Source organism: Spermophilus citellus, assembly GCF_964194105.1.
Source record: "Spermophilus citellus genome assembly, chromosome: 15".
In the NCBI taxonomy this organism is placed as follows: domain Eukaryota; kingdom Metazoa; phylum Chordata; class Mammalia; order Rodentia; family Sciuridae; genus Spermophilus; species Spermophilus citellus.
Genome location: NC_138195.1, coordinates 42,744,983 through 42,762,442, shown reverse-complemented (window position 1 = coordinate 42,762,442; position 17,460 = coordinate 42,744,983). Strand labels below are relative to the sequence as shown.

Here is a 17,460-nt window from a genome sequence, read left to right as displayed (position 1 = left end):
TTTATATATTTTTTTAACTTTGAAAAGACATATTTAAGAAAATTCAGATTGAGATTGCTTTTCTTTGGGCTGGGGATGTGGCTCAAGTGGTAGTGCGCTCGCCTGGCATGCGTGTGGCCCGGGTTCGATCCTCAGCACCACATACAAAGATGTTGTGTCCTCCGAGAACTAAAAAATAAATATTAAAAAAATAAATAAAAAAAAAAAAGAGATTGCTTTTCTTCTAAATTAGTGAATTTATTCCCTGAAATTTAATACTCTTTTTCTTGTTACTTTTTTATTTTAAATGTAGGATTGAATAAGCCTCAGAGACAAGCAATGAAAAAGGTTCTTCTTTCAAAAGATTATACCCTCATTGTGGGTATGCCTGGGACAGGAAAAACAACTACAATATGTACTCTCGTAAGGTTATTATTATTTTTCTTAGAACTTCAATATTTATATCAGCTTCTCAATTGAGAAGATATTCTATTTGATATTAAAATGGCTGAATTTTAATTCAGAATATTTATTTCAAATTAACTTTTTAGAATGACATGAGAAATAATAGAGCTGAATTATAAATAGAATCCTGTTTTGGATTTCTTGCATTTCAAATTTTTTAAGTTCTTTTTCTGTTGGTGTGTGATGTGTCACTATGTCTTCCTTTTCATTTACAAATGGTAAGTCATGCAGAAATGATTGAAATCAATTTTCTTGAATTTTTTTCATATCATTAATTTTCTAAGCAGTTGTAGAGTAAGTAATCAATGATGGCAGCAAATATTTGTTGGTTGAAACACTTGTGCCACATACAATTAAAAGTTTACATGTATTCAATTTTATTATCAGTTATACTATTAATAACATACAGTAATAATGCCATATAATTTTTGAAAACATTTTGGCCTTATAATTTTTTTAAGTTACTTGGCTTAGTTCTTACATATACTTCCTATTGAGCTTTGTAGTTCTATGTAAAAAATATAAGCATGTTAAAAGTTACTTGAAATGGGGGCCGGGCTTGTGGCTCAGAGGTAGTGTACTTGCCTAGCACATGTGAGGCCTTGGGTTCGATCCTCAACACCACATAAAAATAAATAAAATAAAGATATTGTGTCCACCTACAACTAAAAATATAAATATTTTTTAAAAATTACCTGAAATGTAAAAGTAATGCTTATTTTCTTTCTTATCCTTTATTAGGTAAGAATCCTCTATGCCTGTGGTTTTAGTGTTTTGTTAACCAGCTATACACATTCTGCTGTTGACAATATACTTTTGAAGTTAGCCAAGTTTCAAATAGGATTTTTGCGTTTGGGTCAGACTCAAAAGGTTCATCCAGATATCCGGAAATTTACAGAAGAAGAAATTTGCCGATCTAAGTCCATTAAATCCTTAGCTCTTCTAAAAGAACTTTATAACTGTCAAGTAAGTACAATTACTGTATAATGCTGATAGTAATTACTGTGGCTAGAATGAAGGAGAAATGATACTCTGGGAAATTAAGTCACATTGACCAGATTTACATGTGATTAATTTATATATGTATCTCGGGGAGAGTATATTAATGTGTAGCTCATTGTTTCCTACAAAACTGGAATGAGATTTTTGATTATTCCTCATGAATGCCTCCTTCTAGAAAATGAATAATAATCAGGATGTTTTAGTGAGTTTGAATTAGAAGTCTTGATACCTAAGTCTTATAAGTATTTAGAGACTTTGGTATAGAACCTAATTTTTATTTTTCTTTCTTTTTTTTTTCCTAATTTTTATTTTATTATTTAATCTCTATTTTACGTGGGAAGTTTTCATTGATATTTTTGTCTTTAAAAATCAACTAAAATTAGCCAGATGTGGAGGCCAGCCTTAGCAACTTAGTGAAACTTCGTCTCAAAATAAAACAGCTAGGAATATGGCTCGGAGGTAGAGTGTTTCCTAGTACCAAAAAAAAAAAAAAAATAGAAAAGGAAAAAAATCAATTCCTAGTTTAATTTTGTCTTTAGATTGGATTTAATAGGCTCTTCATTCAACTCCTTTGTCCAGTATTAATACAGTTTTGCCTAAATCTATAGCAATTATTGAAATTATTGATGAATTTTGAAGTGATTTAAGATGAAAAAGTCTGATTGACTTTGTGTGTGTGTGTGTGTGTGTGTGTGTGTGTGTGTATTTTGCTGGAAATTTAACCCAAGGCCTCAACCATTGCTAATGGTAGAGAAGTGCTCTACCACTGAGCTATATCCCCAGACCTCCTGATTAACTTTTTAAGTTAAAGTTTGTATTTTGAGAGCTGGGGTTGTAGCTAGGTGGTTGAGGTCTTGCCACCATTGGCATTGGTGAGGCCCTGGGTTTAATCACAGCACTACAAGAAAACAAACTTTGTATTTTGAGGTAATTATTGATTCACATATAGTTGCAAGAAATAACGGATACTGTGTTGTGTTGCGGACCGCAAATCAAGTAAAGATGGCGCCTGGCAGTTTGCCAGGAGGAGTGGTTTGTGAGGCAACACCACCGAGCCATTAAGATGGTAGGGATTCCTTATTGGCTGATTGCTGTAACTGGATGATGCTAATTGAGTCGAGCTGTGTGTAATCAATTAGGTATATATACCTCTGCTGTTTTGCAATAAAGCGGCTCCCGCTACCTTGGGTGCCCACTACCTTGAGTACCCGCTACCTTGAGTTCCTGCTCAGTTCCCGCTGAGTTTCCCCGCAATAAAGCAATTCCCGCTTCAGCCTTCAAGTTGCTTGTCACCTCCTGGTTATTTTGCCCAGCCGGACAGCGGCAGTGTTCCATCTATCCATTGGTAACATCTTGCAGTTCTGTAGTATATAACTAGGTGTTTTTTTTTTTTTTTAATTTATTTTTTTTTTTAGTTGTTGATATAACTTTATTTTATTTATTTGTATGTGGTGCTGAGAATTGAACCTAGTGCATCACACATGGTAGGTAAGCGTTCTTCCATTGAGCTACAACCCTAGCCCCTATAATTATATTCTTGCCATCTTGCCATGGATACAGTCTATGCTCTATCACCATAAGGATTCCTCATGTTCTTTTCTCTCCTGCCCAATTCTCCCTAACCCTAACAACCACTAATGTATTCTTTATTTCTATATTTTTGTCATTTAAGAATATTATACTATGGGCTGGGCTCATGGCTCCATGTAGAGTGCTTGCCTAGCATGTGTGAAGCACTGGCTTCAATTTTCAGTACTGCATATAAATAAATAAATAAAATAAAGGTTCATCAACAACTAATAAGTTTTCTCTGATAAGCGGATGCTGATCCAAGGTGGGGTGTGGAAATAGGGAATAATGAAGAACTTTAGTTTGTGTAGAGGGGAGTGAGGGGAGGGGTGGGGCTTTGGGGATGGGAAGGACCGTAGAATGAGGCAGACATCATTACCCTATGTACAAGTATGATTACACTACTAGAGTGACTCTGCACCACGTACAGCCAGAGGAATGAGAAGTTGTGCTCCGTTTGTGTTCAATATGTCAAAATGCATTGCACTGTAAAATAAATAAATAAATAAATTTTAAAAAAGAAAGGAATGTTACAATAAGGAAGTCATACTTTTTGGAGTTGGCATTTTTTATTCTGCCTATTATCTGGATATCCACCTAGATTGCTCTGCAGATTGTTTGTTTCTTTTTATTGTTGAGTATTGTTCCAAAATGTTTCTCTGCTATAAATTCCTGGGAGTGCAATTTCTGCGTCATTTGATAGCTGCCTGCTTTTTGGAGGGTAGTTCTTGTTGAACTGGGAATTGAATCCAAGGCTTGGTGCGTGCTAGGCCAGCACTTGGCCCCTTTGCTACGTCACCACCCCTGCATGTTTATATTAAAAAGAAAAATCTACCAAATTACTTTTTATAGCATCGGTAACATTTTACATTTCCACCAGCAACGTATGTGTGATCCTTGTCAGCCTTTGGTGGTGGTACAGTTTTTTGTTTTAGTCATCCTGATAGGTATATAGTGATATCTCATTATGATTTTATTTATTTAAAATTGATATATGAGGCTGGGCACAGTTTTGCAATCCCAATGGTTCAGGAGGCTGAGGCAGGAGGATTGCAAGTTCAATGTAACCTCAGCAACTCAGCGCTAAGTAACTTAGTGAGACCCTGTCTCAAATTAAAAAGGGCTGAGGTGTGGCTCAGTGGTTAAATGCCCTGGTACTGGGGGCAGGGGGGATGGAGGGAGAGAGGGAACTGATACAAGAAAGTCATGCTTATTTATAGAAGATGTTTTGATATATGTATACATTCTCTAATGTTCAAATAAGGACAACATTTTTCTCTTCATTTATCACATCTTTATGGTCAAAACATTCCAAATCCTCACTTGGAGATTTTATCCATAGTTACCCTACTGTGCACTGACACGCCAGAACTTCTTGCTGGCATCTAACTTTACCTTATACCTATGGATCAGCCTCTCCCTATCCCTCCTTCCCCTCTACTCTCCCCAACATCTAGTAACCAACATTCTACTTAAAACTTCTGAGATCAGCTATTTTAGATCACAAATAATGAGTAAGGTCATATGCTAAAGATCTTTCTGTGCCTGGTACTTAACATAATGACCTCCAGGTCCATGCATGTTGTTGAATACTGTGTTACTTTGTGTGTATGTACTACATCTTCTTTATACATTCATCAGTCAGTGGGTACTTAGGTTGTTTATATTTCTTGGCTATTGTGAATAGTGCTATAGTAAACACGGGAGAGCAGAGGTCTCTTCAATATGTGATTTGATTTCCTTTGGATATCTACCTTGTAGTGGAATTGCTGGATCAAATGGCTATTAATTAGCATTTCCCCAGTCACTAATGATATTTTCATGTGCTTGTCATTCATATTTACCCTCTTAAGTGAAATATCTCTTCATATCTTTTATCCATTTTGGATAATTTAGTTTTCTACTGTTGAGTTTTGAGAGTTCTTTAAATATATTCTAGATACGAGTCCTTTATTGGGTATGTGGTTTGCAAATGATGGTAGCTTGTCTTTTCTTCCTCTTTACAGGGCCTTTTGCAGAACTAAATAATTTTTGTAAAGCCCAGTATATAAATGTATTCCTTCAATGGATTGTGTTTTTGGTACTGAATCTAAGAACTCTTAGTCTAGTCTAGAGGTGAGGGCAATTTCCTAATTTTTTTCTAAGTTTTATCTTTAACATTTAAGTCTGTGGCCATTTTTTAAAATATTTTATTTTGTAGTTATAGGTGCACAAAATATCTTTATTTTATTTTTTATGTGGTGCTGAGGATGGAACCCAGTGCCTCCCTCATGGTAGACAAGCGCTCTACCACTGAGCCACAACCCCAGCCCAAAGTCTGTGGCCATTTTGAGTTTAATTGTGCTGTACGGTGTGAGATTTAGGTTGAAGTTAATTTTTTTGGCCTATGATTTTCCAGTTATTCCAGTACCACTTGCTAAATGACCACCATTCCTCCATTGAATTATTTTTGCACCTGTGGGCATATTTATGTGATGAAAAATGCCCAACAAAATACTAGCACACTGAATTCAGCAGCATACTTAGAGCATAATATACCATAACCAAGAAAGATATATTCTCATAATGCAAGGATTGTTCTACATATGAAAATCAAGTTTAATACTCCATTTATTTGATTCCTTTTTTTGTGTGTGTGGTGATGGAGATTGGATACAAGGCATTGCTTATGCTAGGTAAATATTTTACTACTGAACCCCATTCCCATCCATTGGCTCTTTTTTTTTAATTTTAAAATTTATTCTAATTAGTTATACATCCATTTGCTCTTAACATGCCTGAATTATTGTTTTGAAGTGAGTCTTTTTTAGATAGGTAAGTCATGTTTTGCCAATCTCGCTTTCTCTCTCTCTTTTTTTTTTTTTTGGTACCAGGAATTAAATCCAGGGGCACTTAACCACTGAGCCACACCCCCAGCCTTTTTATTTTTCATTTTGAGACAGGATCTTGCTAAGTTAAGGGACTTGATAAATTGCTGGGACTGGCTTTAAACTCTCAATCCTCCATCTGCCAGTTATCTCTCACTCTTTTTTTTTTTTTTTTAGGATACTTTTTTTTTAATATATATTTATTTTTTAGGTGTAGATGGACACAGCACAATGCCTTTTTTTTATGTGGTGCTGAGGATCGAACCCGGGTCCCGCCCATGCTAGGCGAGCGCTCTACCGTTGAGCCACAATCCCAGCCCCTTAAGATACATTTTTTTAAAAATATTTTTTAGTTGTTGATAGACCTTTATTTATTTATTTATTTATTTATATGTTGTGCTGAGAATCGAACCCAGTGCCTTATGTACGCTAGGCGAGCGTGCTACCACTTGAGCCACATCCCCAGCCCATCCCTAGACCTTTTTAAAATTTTTATTTGGAGGCAGGGTCTCGCTAAGTTGCTTCGGCCTCACTAAATTGCTGAGGCTGGCTTGATTACAGGCTTGCACCACTGTGCCCTGCCCCATTTTCATTTTGATGTAGCTGTAGTTTGTTTTCCCCCCAGTCCTGGGGATTGAGTCTAGGGCTTTTTGTATGCTAGGCAAATGCTCTACCACTGAGCCCAGTCCTCCCTAGGCCACTTTTAAACTCACCAAAAAAACAAATCAGTAACCTTTCAGACTTATTTATTTATTTATGTTTTAATCTTTGTTTTATGGGTTTTTTCCTGTAGTACTAACGTTGAACCCAGGGCTTTGCACATGTAAGGCAAGTGCTCTACTACTAAGCTACATCCCTAGCCCTGATCTATAGTTTTTTTTTTTTTTTTTTTTTTTTTTTGTACTGGGGATTAAACAACTCGGGGCATTTGACCACTGAGCCACATCCCCAGCACTATTTTGTATTTTATTTAGAGACAGGGTCTCACTGAGTTGCTTAGTGCCTTGCTTTTGCTGAGGCTGGCTTTGCACTTGTGATCCTCCTGCCTCAGCCTCCCAAGCCGTTGGGATTACAGGAGTGCACCACCAAGCCCGTCTTGATCTATAGTATTTTGGGGAGTATCTCTTTGAATAACTTTCAGTGATTTTTTTCAAGGCATTATATTATATTATATAACATCATAATCTAGTGTCATTTTGCCAGTTCAGATGAAGTTGGAGACCCTTTACTTCCCTCTTCTGCTTATAATGTAATTATCTTAATTTAATTTGAGAACTGGATCAGACAATTATAAGTTTTGTTTCAACAATTGAACATAAATTTGAAAAGCCTGTTGTTTTTATCGATAGTTTTGCTTACTGTGTGTTTTGCTCCCTCTAGATGTTCCTGATTTTCTTTTTTATTATATCCTTTCTGTTTAGAGAACTAACTTTATCAATTCTTTTAGGATGATAGGTAAACTGGAAACCAATTCTCTTCATTTTCCTTCAGTGTGGAAAATTTGATTTCCCCTTCAGTTTTCAGAATTTTCATTATAATATGTTTTGTAGTGGATATTTTTAAATTTTGTGGAGAATTCTCTCAGGTCAGTGATTCTGTAAATTAATTAATTCCTTCCTTGCTTGGATTTACCCCAAGGGCACTTCACCCCTGTGCTATTTTAAGAGAGGGTCTTAGTAGGTTTTTGAGTCTGTCTTTGAACTTGAGATCCTCTTGCCTCAGCTTCCTAAGCTGCTGAGATTACAAGCGAGCACCACTCTGCCTGGCTTCACTTACTGTATTTTCAGTTCTAAAATTTCCATTTGGTTCTTTTTATCGTCTGTTTCTTTGCTGAGTCTACCTATTTTTTTCATTTAGTTTGAGATTTTCCTCGTTCTAGTTTATAAAGAGTGCATTTTGATTGAAACTTGAGCATGTTGGCATTGTGTTACTGAAGAGATCTGTATGAGTTGGCTTGCTCTGTGCTGCTCTGGTAGGAGAGGAAGTTGTGCCACCTCATTACTTCAGTGGGAGTGGAAGTGCAGTCTCCCTGCCCACCCGTCCCTATCCCTCACCCCCCACCCCCACCTCCCACCTCCCACCTCCATGGGAAGCCAAACTTCCCAGAACACTTTGGAGTGAGTGGTCTTGGGATTTTGGCTTCTCATGTGCTCTCTGTTGACATTGCGGAGATGAATTATGGCCTGATCCCCTGCTTGGCCTCCAGTACCACCCAGTGGTTACTAGGGTGCCTTGTTACAGCATGGAGGGCTGCAATCTAGGCTGCCAACTCAGCCTTTCTTGGCACTAGAGGGCCTGGGGCTATGGTTGTGGGTTTTTTTTCCCCTCTGTTTGTCTCTTTTGTTTTTATTTTCAGTGCTGAGGATCAAACATAGGGCCTTGCGCCAGTGAGGCAGGTGCCCTTTCACTGAGCTACATTTCTAGTCTAGGTTTTTAGAAGTACTTTGTGGGAAGAATAAGGAAACCTAGTGGACATTTTAAAAGAAATTAACTAACTTCTTGCCTCTTAAATGTTTCAGATTTGCATTTAGAAACACTAAGCCTGAGCATTATTCATAATGTCTGAAAATTTTTACTTGATTTTTTTTTATTCGTAGAAAAAAATTAAAAACCACTTTTACATACTATAAACGCTTCAGAATTAAATAATATTGGAGAATTCTTGCTACTAGGGGCCAAAAATTGGTTTTGATCTTTTAATTTCAAAAATGGGAAAAACCAAACTGTATTTCTTTCATATACTAAATGACTAATCTATTTTCTTCATTTGTTTTCAGCTTATAGTTGCAACAACATGCATGGGAATAAGCCATCCAATATTTTCCCGTAGAACCTTTGATTTTTGTATTGTGGATGAAGCATCTCAAATTAGCCAACCAGTTTGCCTGGGGCCACTTTTTTTTGCTCAGAGATTCGTGTTGGTGGGGGATCATCAGCAGCTTCCTCCCCTGGTGCTAAACCCAGAAGCAAGGTAGGCAGGTATTTAAGTTTTGTTGTATTTTGATGTAATAGAGTTAGGCTTTCTCTGGGTTGTCCAGGCTGGCCTCTTAACTTCTGGGCTCAACTCTCTCCGGCCTTGGCTTCCCAAGTACCTGGGGACTATAGACTCACACTAGCATGCCTATCTTTAAATTCATTTATTTATTTACTTATTTATTTGTTGGTGTCTGGGTGCAGGGTGTGAACCCAGGGGCATTTAACCACTGAGCCACATCCCCAACCCTTTTTATTTTTATTTAGCGACAGGGTCTCGCTAAGTTGCTGAGGGCCTCACTGATTTGCTGAGGTTAGCCTTTGAACTTGTAGACCTCCTGCCTCAGCCTCCTGAGCTACTGGGGTTACAGATGTGCAACATCATGCCCAGCTTTAAATTTTAATTTTAAACTGGATTCTTTTTTTTTTTTTTAATATTTGTTTTTTTGGTTGTAGTTGGACACACTACCTTTATTTCATTTATTTTTATGTGATGCTGAGGATTGAACCCAGAGCCTTGCACATGCTAGGTGAGCGCTCTACCACTGAGCCACAATCCCAGCCCCAAAACTGGATTCTTTTTTTTTTAACATTTTAAAAAAAATTTTAATATTTATTTTTCAGTTTTCAGCGGACACAACATCTTTGTTTGTATGTGGTGCTGAGGATTGAACCCGGGCCGCACGCATGCCAGGCGAGCGCGCCACTGCTTGAGCCACATCCCCAGCCCAAAAACTGGATTCTTTTTAAGGGACAATATTACCATAATGATAAGCCTGAATTTTATTTATTTATTTATTTTTGACAGTGCTCTTGGCATGAGTGAAAGCTTATTCAAGAGGCTGGAGAAGAATCAAAATGCTGTTGTACAGTTAACAGTACAGTACAGAATGAACAGGTATTTATAACAGTGTCAGCAATAAATGTTTTTTAATGTACACATTTTCATGTACCAGAACTTAAGTTTGTGTTTTGCAATTCTCTTAGTAAAATTATGTCTCTAAGTAATAAGCTGACCTATGATGGAAAGCTGGAGTGTGGATCAGAAAAAGTGGCCAATGCAGTGATAAACCTACCTCACTTTAAAGATGTAAAGCTGGAACTGGAATTCTATGCTGATTATTCTGATAATCCTTGGCTGATTGGAGTATTTGAGCCAAACAATCCTGTTTGTTTTCTTAATACAGAAAAGGTAAAAAATATTTTTTTCTTTAGGTTTTACTGCTTTTGTTCTGTTATTTAAATTTCTCAGTTTCTATTAGTATACGTTTCACTGGACCTTATCAGTAGAAAGGCAAAACTGATGTGTACTTCTCCCACTTCAACACAAGAGTCTTTTCTTTCTATAGCCCAATATTTGGGGGAGGAGATTTATTTTGAGGGTTGATAGATGTCAAAATTAATCATTTTGTGGGAGAGGATTGAACCCAGAGGCACTTAACCAATAAAACACATCCCTAGCCCTTTTTAGTTTGAGATAGGGTTTTGCCAAGTTGCTTAGGGCCTTACTAAGTTGCTGAGGCTGTCTTTGAACTTTTGATCCTCCTGCATCAGCTTCCTGAGCTGCTAGGATTACAGGTGTGTGCCGCCACACCTGGCTTATTTTATTTATTCACTTATTTATTTATTTTTGCAATATTGGTGATTGAAACCAGGTGCTGGGCAAGTGCTCTGCTGCTGAGCTATATGCCTACCTACCTTGTTTTATATAATGCTTCTCAACATTGAGTTGGAAGTTCAAATAAAAGTATAGTGACCAGTTATGTATATGCATACTCCTCTAAAATAATTGTCTTTTGGGCCAGGGTGTGGCTCAGTGATACAATACTATTTCAGCATGTGTGGGGTCCTGGATTTAATCCCCAGCACCCCCAAAATAATACTTGTCTTGTTATTAAGTCAGATTGTTCCTAGCCAGCCTCAGCAACTTAATGAGGTTCTCAGCAACTTAGTGATACCCTGATTCAAAATAAAAAAATGAAAAGAGCTGGGGATGTGCCTCCATGATTAAGTACCTCTTGATTCAATCCCCAGTACCAAAAATTTAAAAATAAAAAAATGAGATGGGGGCTGGGGCTGGGGCTCAGTGGTAGAGCACTTGGCTTGCACGTGTGAGGTACTGGGTTCTTTATTCAGCACCACATAAAAATAAATAAACAATTTGATATAATGAGAGCAACTAAGAACAGAACAGGGAGGAAGAGCAGGAAGAAAAGATTAACATTAAACAGAGGCATGCGGGCTGGGGATGTGGCTCAAGCGGTAGCGCGCTCGCCTGGCATGCGTGCGGCCCGGGTTCAATCCTCAGCACCACATACCAACAAAGATGTTGTGTCCTCCGAGAACTAAAATAAATAAATAAATAAATATTTAAAAAAAAAAAAAAAAACAGAGGCATGAGGTGGGAGGGAAAGGGAGAAAAAAGGGAAATTGCATGGAAATGGAGGGAGACCCTCATTGTTATACAAAATTACATATAAGAGGTTATGAGGGGAATGGGATAACAAACATGGAGGGAAATGAATTACAGTAGATGGGGTAGAGAGAGAAGATGGGAGGGTAGGGGAGGGGGGATAGTAGAGGATAGGAAAGGTAGCAGAATACAACAGTCACTAATATGGCAGTATGTAAAAATGTGATGTGTAACCGATGTGATTCTGCAATCTGTATTTGGGGTAAAAATGGGAGTTCATAACCCACTTGATTCTAATGTATGAAATATGATATGTCAAGAGCTTTGTAATGTTGTGTACAACCAATAAAAAAAATAAATAAATAAACAGAATAAAGGTATTATGTCCATCTGCAACTAAAATAATATTTTTTAAGAGATGAAAAAAAAATAATCAAGGTTGCATAGGGATAATGTAGGTAAATAATGTGGATGATGTAAAGTATTCCTTAGAGAGTTATATCAGGTTTGGCAGAGCCTAGCACCCTTATTTTTCCCATTATTTGTATAAAAGGAGACAAGAAAATGTAAAAACTGATACTACAACCAGGTTTAAGTTTGAGTCTTGTGTCAGGATCTGTTTTGAGGCCCTGGGAAAATTACTTGTTAGTCTGCCTTTGATTCCTATAAAAGGTAAGGTAATAGAGTGAATTACGTGAAGCCCAGCGTAAGGTCAGCTTTCCTAGAGATTTTAGTCTGAACTGCACAGCATGTTTAAGTTGAGTTGCCCTCATGTTCCTTTTTAAAAGTGCTCATATTCATTTCTATTGATTTTTTTTTTCACCTTCACTTCAACAATATTTCTCCTGTCTCCAAACCATAGCAGTGGAGTTTCTAAGCTACCTGCACACTTAAGTACTCTGAACTTTAGAGACTGTATTATAAGTGAACTACGTATTTTTTTTAATTTAGGTTCCAGCACCAGAACAAGTTGACAAAGGTGGTGTGAGCAACGTAACAGAAGCCAAACTCATAGTTTTTCTGACCTCAATGTTTATTAAGGTAATTTAGAATTTTTAAGGCTAATCAACATTAAAGAGCAGAGTAATGAACTACTATTAGGCTGTAGGAAATTTAAGATCTGGTTTTAACTCTTGTTAACACAGAAGGACTGAAGCCCCATTGTTTTTGCTTCATTTGGAGAAAGTTAATTCAAGATGTGTTTTTTAATAAGGACATTTGGGTTTTCCATCTAGGATGGTTTTGTCACTCTAATCGGGTCACTCTGTTGCTGTAGTTAATGTGATTGGGCATTGGGAACTTTTACACAGGGATGGGTTTTCTGTGTGCTCTTCTTTTGTGCTTGCACTTTTTAGTGGCCCATAAGCCATTATCCATTATCCTTCATAAATCTCTCAAAATCGAAGGAATGAAAGTCGGGATTCTTCATTTAAAACTGTGTCCTTTTCTGTTTAGGCTGGATGTAATCCCTCTGATATTGGTATCATTGCACCATATAGACAGCAATTAAAGATCATCAATGATTTGTTGGAACATTCTTCTGTTAAGATGGTCGAAGTTAATACAGTAGATAAATACCAAGGAAGAGACAAAAGAATCATCCTAGTGTCTTTTGTTAGAAGTAATAAGGATGGAACCGTAAGTTGATTGTATTTGCCACTGACTCGTTCGAGAATCAGTCATAGTCTCTGTCTTCTCTCTCTTTCTGTAATTTTTTTCATTTGGGGTCCAGGGCCTTGTGTGTGCTAGGCAAGTCTTCTACCACTGAGCTACACCCCTAGCACTCTCTTTTTAAAATTGTGGTTAAAAATAAAAAAAGAAAAATGAAATTTACCATTTTAATGTTTTTTGGAGAGGAGCAATGCTGGGGATTAAAGTCAGGCATGCTTTACCGGTGAGCCGCATCCCCAGCCCTTTCTATTTGTTTTTTAAATTTTGAGACAGGGTTTCCATAAGTTGCTTAGGGCCTCACTCAGTTTGTGGTCTTGCTCAATTGCTGAGGCTACCCTTGAATTTGCAGTCCTCCTGACTGTAATCCCCTGGGAGTATACAACCACAGTGCCCAAGTTCCCTTTTCATTTTATATTTTAAAACAAAATCTTGCTACTTTGCCCAAGCTGGCCTTAAAGTTGTGACCTTCCTGCCTCTGTCTCTTGAGTATCTGGGACCACAGGTGTATGCCACTCTTCTGGCTCCATTTTAACCATTTTTAGGTACACAATTCAGTAGACTTAAGTATATTCATGTTGTTGTTCAAGAGATTCCAGAACTTTTACATTTTGCAGATCTAAAATTCTGTACTCATGAAAAACTCTCCATTATGCCCCACTTCAGTCCTATAACCATCATTCTGCTCTCTGTCTCTGAATTTGACTTTTCTGGGTGTAAATGAAATCAAACAGTATTTGTCTTTTTGTGATTAGCTTATTTCACTTGTGTTCATCCATGTTGTAGCATATGTCAGTATTTTTTTTTTTTCTTTTTTAAGTGTTCCCTTGTCTATATGTACCATGTTTTATTTATCCATGGATGGACATTTGGGTTGCTTTCACCTCTTGGATATTGTGTTTGAGGCTTTGTGAGTTTTTTTTGTTGTTGTGGTTGTTTGTTTGTTTTGGGCATTGGGCATTGAACCAGTGGCACTTGACCATCAAGCTATCCTCGCCTTTTTGTTTTTTATTTTGAGACAGGATCTCACTAGGTTGTTCAGGCTGGCCTAGAACTTACAATGCTCTTGTCTCAGCCTCCCAAGTTTCTGGGATTACAGGTGTGTGCCACCACACATGGCTAGGCATTTTAAACACAGAGCCTTCCTTATACACTTTGACATTAAAGATAATTACAGATTTTATTTTATTTTGTTTTTGTTTGCATTTTTACCCCTTTATTTTTCTTGACTACCTGATACATTCTTACGGTCTTTAAAATATGTATAAAATCTCCTTCCTCCTCTACTGCTCATCTACTCAGTTCTTATATTAGAGATACTCACATCTTTTTAGTTATTTTTGCAGTCTTCTAGATAATATTCCAGACTTTGCTTTTTTTACTTAAAATATGTTAGAAATCTTTCCATGTGAGTACACAAAGGAGGGCTTTAATTAATTTTTTGTTTGTTTGTTTATTTATTTATTTATTTTCAGTTTCGTAGTTGCCAGTGTATGGACATGTTGTATTTACTCCTCTATTTTCACAATTTTAATTACTATTATAAACATTGCTACACTGAATGGAGATAGCTTTAGTCCTTTTTGTTACTTGTAATTAATAATTAAAAAATGTGCCTAGGATATCACAACATAAGATATTTGAGGTTGGCAAGTTTTTCTAGCTGCCTAGAATTGTAATTGTGTTGATAAATCTTTTTTATAATTCATATTTTAAAAGTAGGGAAATACTTCACGATAAGCCAAGTTCTGTGTCAAAACAAACTCAAACATACAGTGTAAGAAAACTCAAAGAATCTAAAATTATTTATTTTACAGCTTGGTGAACTCTTGAAAGATTGGCGACGTCTCAATGTTGCTATCACCAGAGCCAAACATAAACTGATTCTCCTGGGCTGCGTGTCCTCACTGAAGCACTATCCTCCTTTGGAGAAGTTATTTTGTTATCTAAACGCAGAAAAATTAATATCCTTTTTATTACGTATATGGTCACATTCAATTGTGCTACTGTGAGTACTTTATGTCCTTATATAAATTAAGATTCAGAGTCTTACGTTTTCCATGGGCATATTTCAAAGATCTGATTCAGCAAAGGAAAGAGAACAATTTTCAGGAAGTCATGTAAGCCAGTAGTGAAGTAATGAGTTGATGGAGAAGGATAGTTTCTGAACTGAGGAAGAGAAAAAAGGAATGTGATCCATTGTCCTACAAATCGCAGCTGCAGGAAAATGGGTTATCCCTCTGGTTCTGCAACTCCAAATTTATAACTTTGTTTTCAAACCAAGGTAAAATATTACATTAAAAAACTGAGCCAGGTGTGGTGGCACACAGCTGTAACCCTGGCAACTAGGGAGGCTAAGACAGGAGGATTGCAAGTTAAGGCCAGACTCAGCAACTTAGCAAGGCCCTTGTCTTAAAACAAGAAATAAAAAGGGCTGGGGATGTGATTCAGTGGTTAATCCCTAGTACCAAAAAGAAAAAAAGGGCGGAGGGGAGGTAGAGGGCTGGGGTTGTAGCTCAGTTGCCACTCAGAGTACTTACCTCGCAAGCGTGAGGCCCTGGGTTCAATCCTCAGCATTGCTTAGTACCTCGCTGTTGCTGAGGCTGGCTTTGAACCCACCACCCTCCTGCCTCAGCCTCCAAACTACTGGGATTACAGGCATGTGCCACTATGCCCAGCACATTCCATTATTTTTTACTTTATGGATATTATTTGTTCCTGAGGATTGAACTTGGGCTTCATGCATGTTAGGCAATGACTCTACCATTGACTACATCCCTTGCCTTATTTTACAGTCTTAGATTAAAATATATAAATCTTATTGCCTCAGTGTATAAGTATCCATAGAATACCATAAGATCTTGACATTTCTTTGTAGTAAACCAAATCACAAAATGTGAAATAATGTCATGAATGTTTTTGTGCAATTTCATACTGTGTTTAGTGTATCTTCCTTAATTTGTCCTACATCATTGATCTCCCGTCAAGAGAACATGAAAGTCTCTGTAACATTTTGGATGATTTTCAAAGAAGATAAAATGCTGTTTTCCTTGCTTTTTGATATCTGGACAGTGTCTCTTGGCTCGTGTCTAAGATTCATAATTTAGCTTTGCTATAAAGGTAGTGTTTGGTTAAACTGTGAAAATGACTTTTAATCTTATTAACATAAAATTCTATTGCCATACAAAATTCAATACTACCTTTTTTCCAGTACAGATGTGCTCCAAACTTTGGAAAGTCTAAATTTATAAGTATGATAAATTCATTTTTGTATGACCTAGATAAAGAGTTTGAGGCCGGGCGCGGTGGCGCAACTTGGGAAATTGGGAAGCGGCTCAGTGGTCAAGTGCCCCTGAGTTCAATCCCTGGTACCTGACCCCTCAAAAAAAAAATTGACAAGATTTTTTTTACAAACTTTAAAGATGGATTAAATTTTGGATCTAAGCTTTACATTTTTAAGTCTAAAATTTCAAAACTAATTTGATTTATAGATTCAGTCATAAGAATTGTATCTGCAAGTTGGGCACAGTGATGCATGCCTATAACCCCAGCAACTTGGAAGGCTGAGGCAGGAGAATCCCAAGTTCAAGGCCAGCCTGGGCAGCTTATCAAGACCCTGTCTCAAAATAAAAAAGGCTGGGGGTGTGGCTCAGTGGTATAGTCCCCTGGGGTTCAATTTCCCCATCCTCAGTATCACACTCACAAAAAAAAAAAAAGGTATAGTCCCTATTTTCAATTATTCTGTTTGTTTACCTCTTTGTTTGGGGACATTATTAAATTTTCCCTTTTTGTATAAAGATACCTCAGAGTGATTAATTGTATATATGATGACAGAGTTTAGCCTTAGGGTTTCCATCTTCTGGAAGAAAAATCTTTCTATTGAGTGTTTTTGTTTAATGAATGTTAAATATTTTTAAAATTATTGCTTCTACCTTTGAAATTCTTATTTAATAAATTGTTTTTTACTGATGGACTTTACTGTGTCATACATTATTAATATTGACAAATCCAGAAACCAAGGAGAGTTAGGATTACAGAGAGATTCCTGAAGGATGCACAGAGTGGACCTGATCGTAGACAAATCATTGATCTGACAGGGAAGACTGCAGAGGACGCTGTTACATATCATGAAAATATAAGTCAGGAAGGAATCTAAGATGATTTCAATTCCTGGGAGAGAAATGGATCAGAAAGTTCTTTGGTTTAGTCAAGTGGTTGCTTGTTTGTACAGCCTGAGAAGTAAAGCTTCAAGAGGAGCCTGGGGAAGAGTTCCATGTCTCCTTTCATTTTGGGATCTCTCTTGGTCTCCAGATTTCACCATTTAGGGGCTGGAGTTTTGGCTCAGCGTAGAACGCTTGCCTGGCATGTGTAAGGCACTGGGTTTGATCTTTAGCACCACATAAAAAATAAAAGAAAGGTATTGTGTCCATCTGCAACTAAAAAAAAATTTTTTTAAAGGTGCTATGAATTGGAGGCGGGGCATAAATTTGAGGTTCAGATCAAATCGTCAAAGAACTAACAGTG

The 17,460-nt window shown here is 37.1% G+C and overlaps 1 protein-coding gene across 1 annotated transcript in view; it reads left to right on the top strand.

Annotated features, from left to right (window-relative positions):
- The window catches only part of DNA2 (DNA replication helicase/nuclease 2), a gene marked incomplete at its 3' end in the record, with an annotated part of 40,685 nt that extends 24,712 nt beyond the window's left edge, over window positions 1-15,973 (top strand). The window contains exons 13-21 of the mRNA XM_081268227.1: window positions 293-402; window positions 1,186-1,410; window positions 8,660-8,853; window positions 9,664-9,753; window positions 9,843-10,047; window positions 12,220-12,309; window positions 12,724-12,906; window positions 14,754-14,900; window positions 15,905-15,973. Coding sequence (XP_081124353.1) covers window positions 293-402; window positions 1,186-1,410; window positions 8,660-8,853; window positions 9,664-9,753; window positions 9,843-10,047; window positions 12,220-12,309; window positions 12,724-12,906; window positions 14,754-14,900; window positions 15,905-15,973 — 1,313 coding nt within the window. The remainder of the gene's footprint in view (window positions 1-292; window positions 403-1,185; window positions 1,411-8,659; window positions 8,854-9,663; window positions 9,754-9,842; window positions 10,048-12,219; window positions 12,310-12,723; window positions 12,907-14,753; window positions 14,901-15,904) is intronic.
- Between the last annotated feature and the right edge of the window lie 1,487 nt (window positions 15,974-17,460).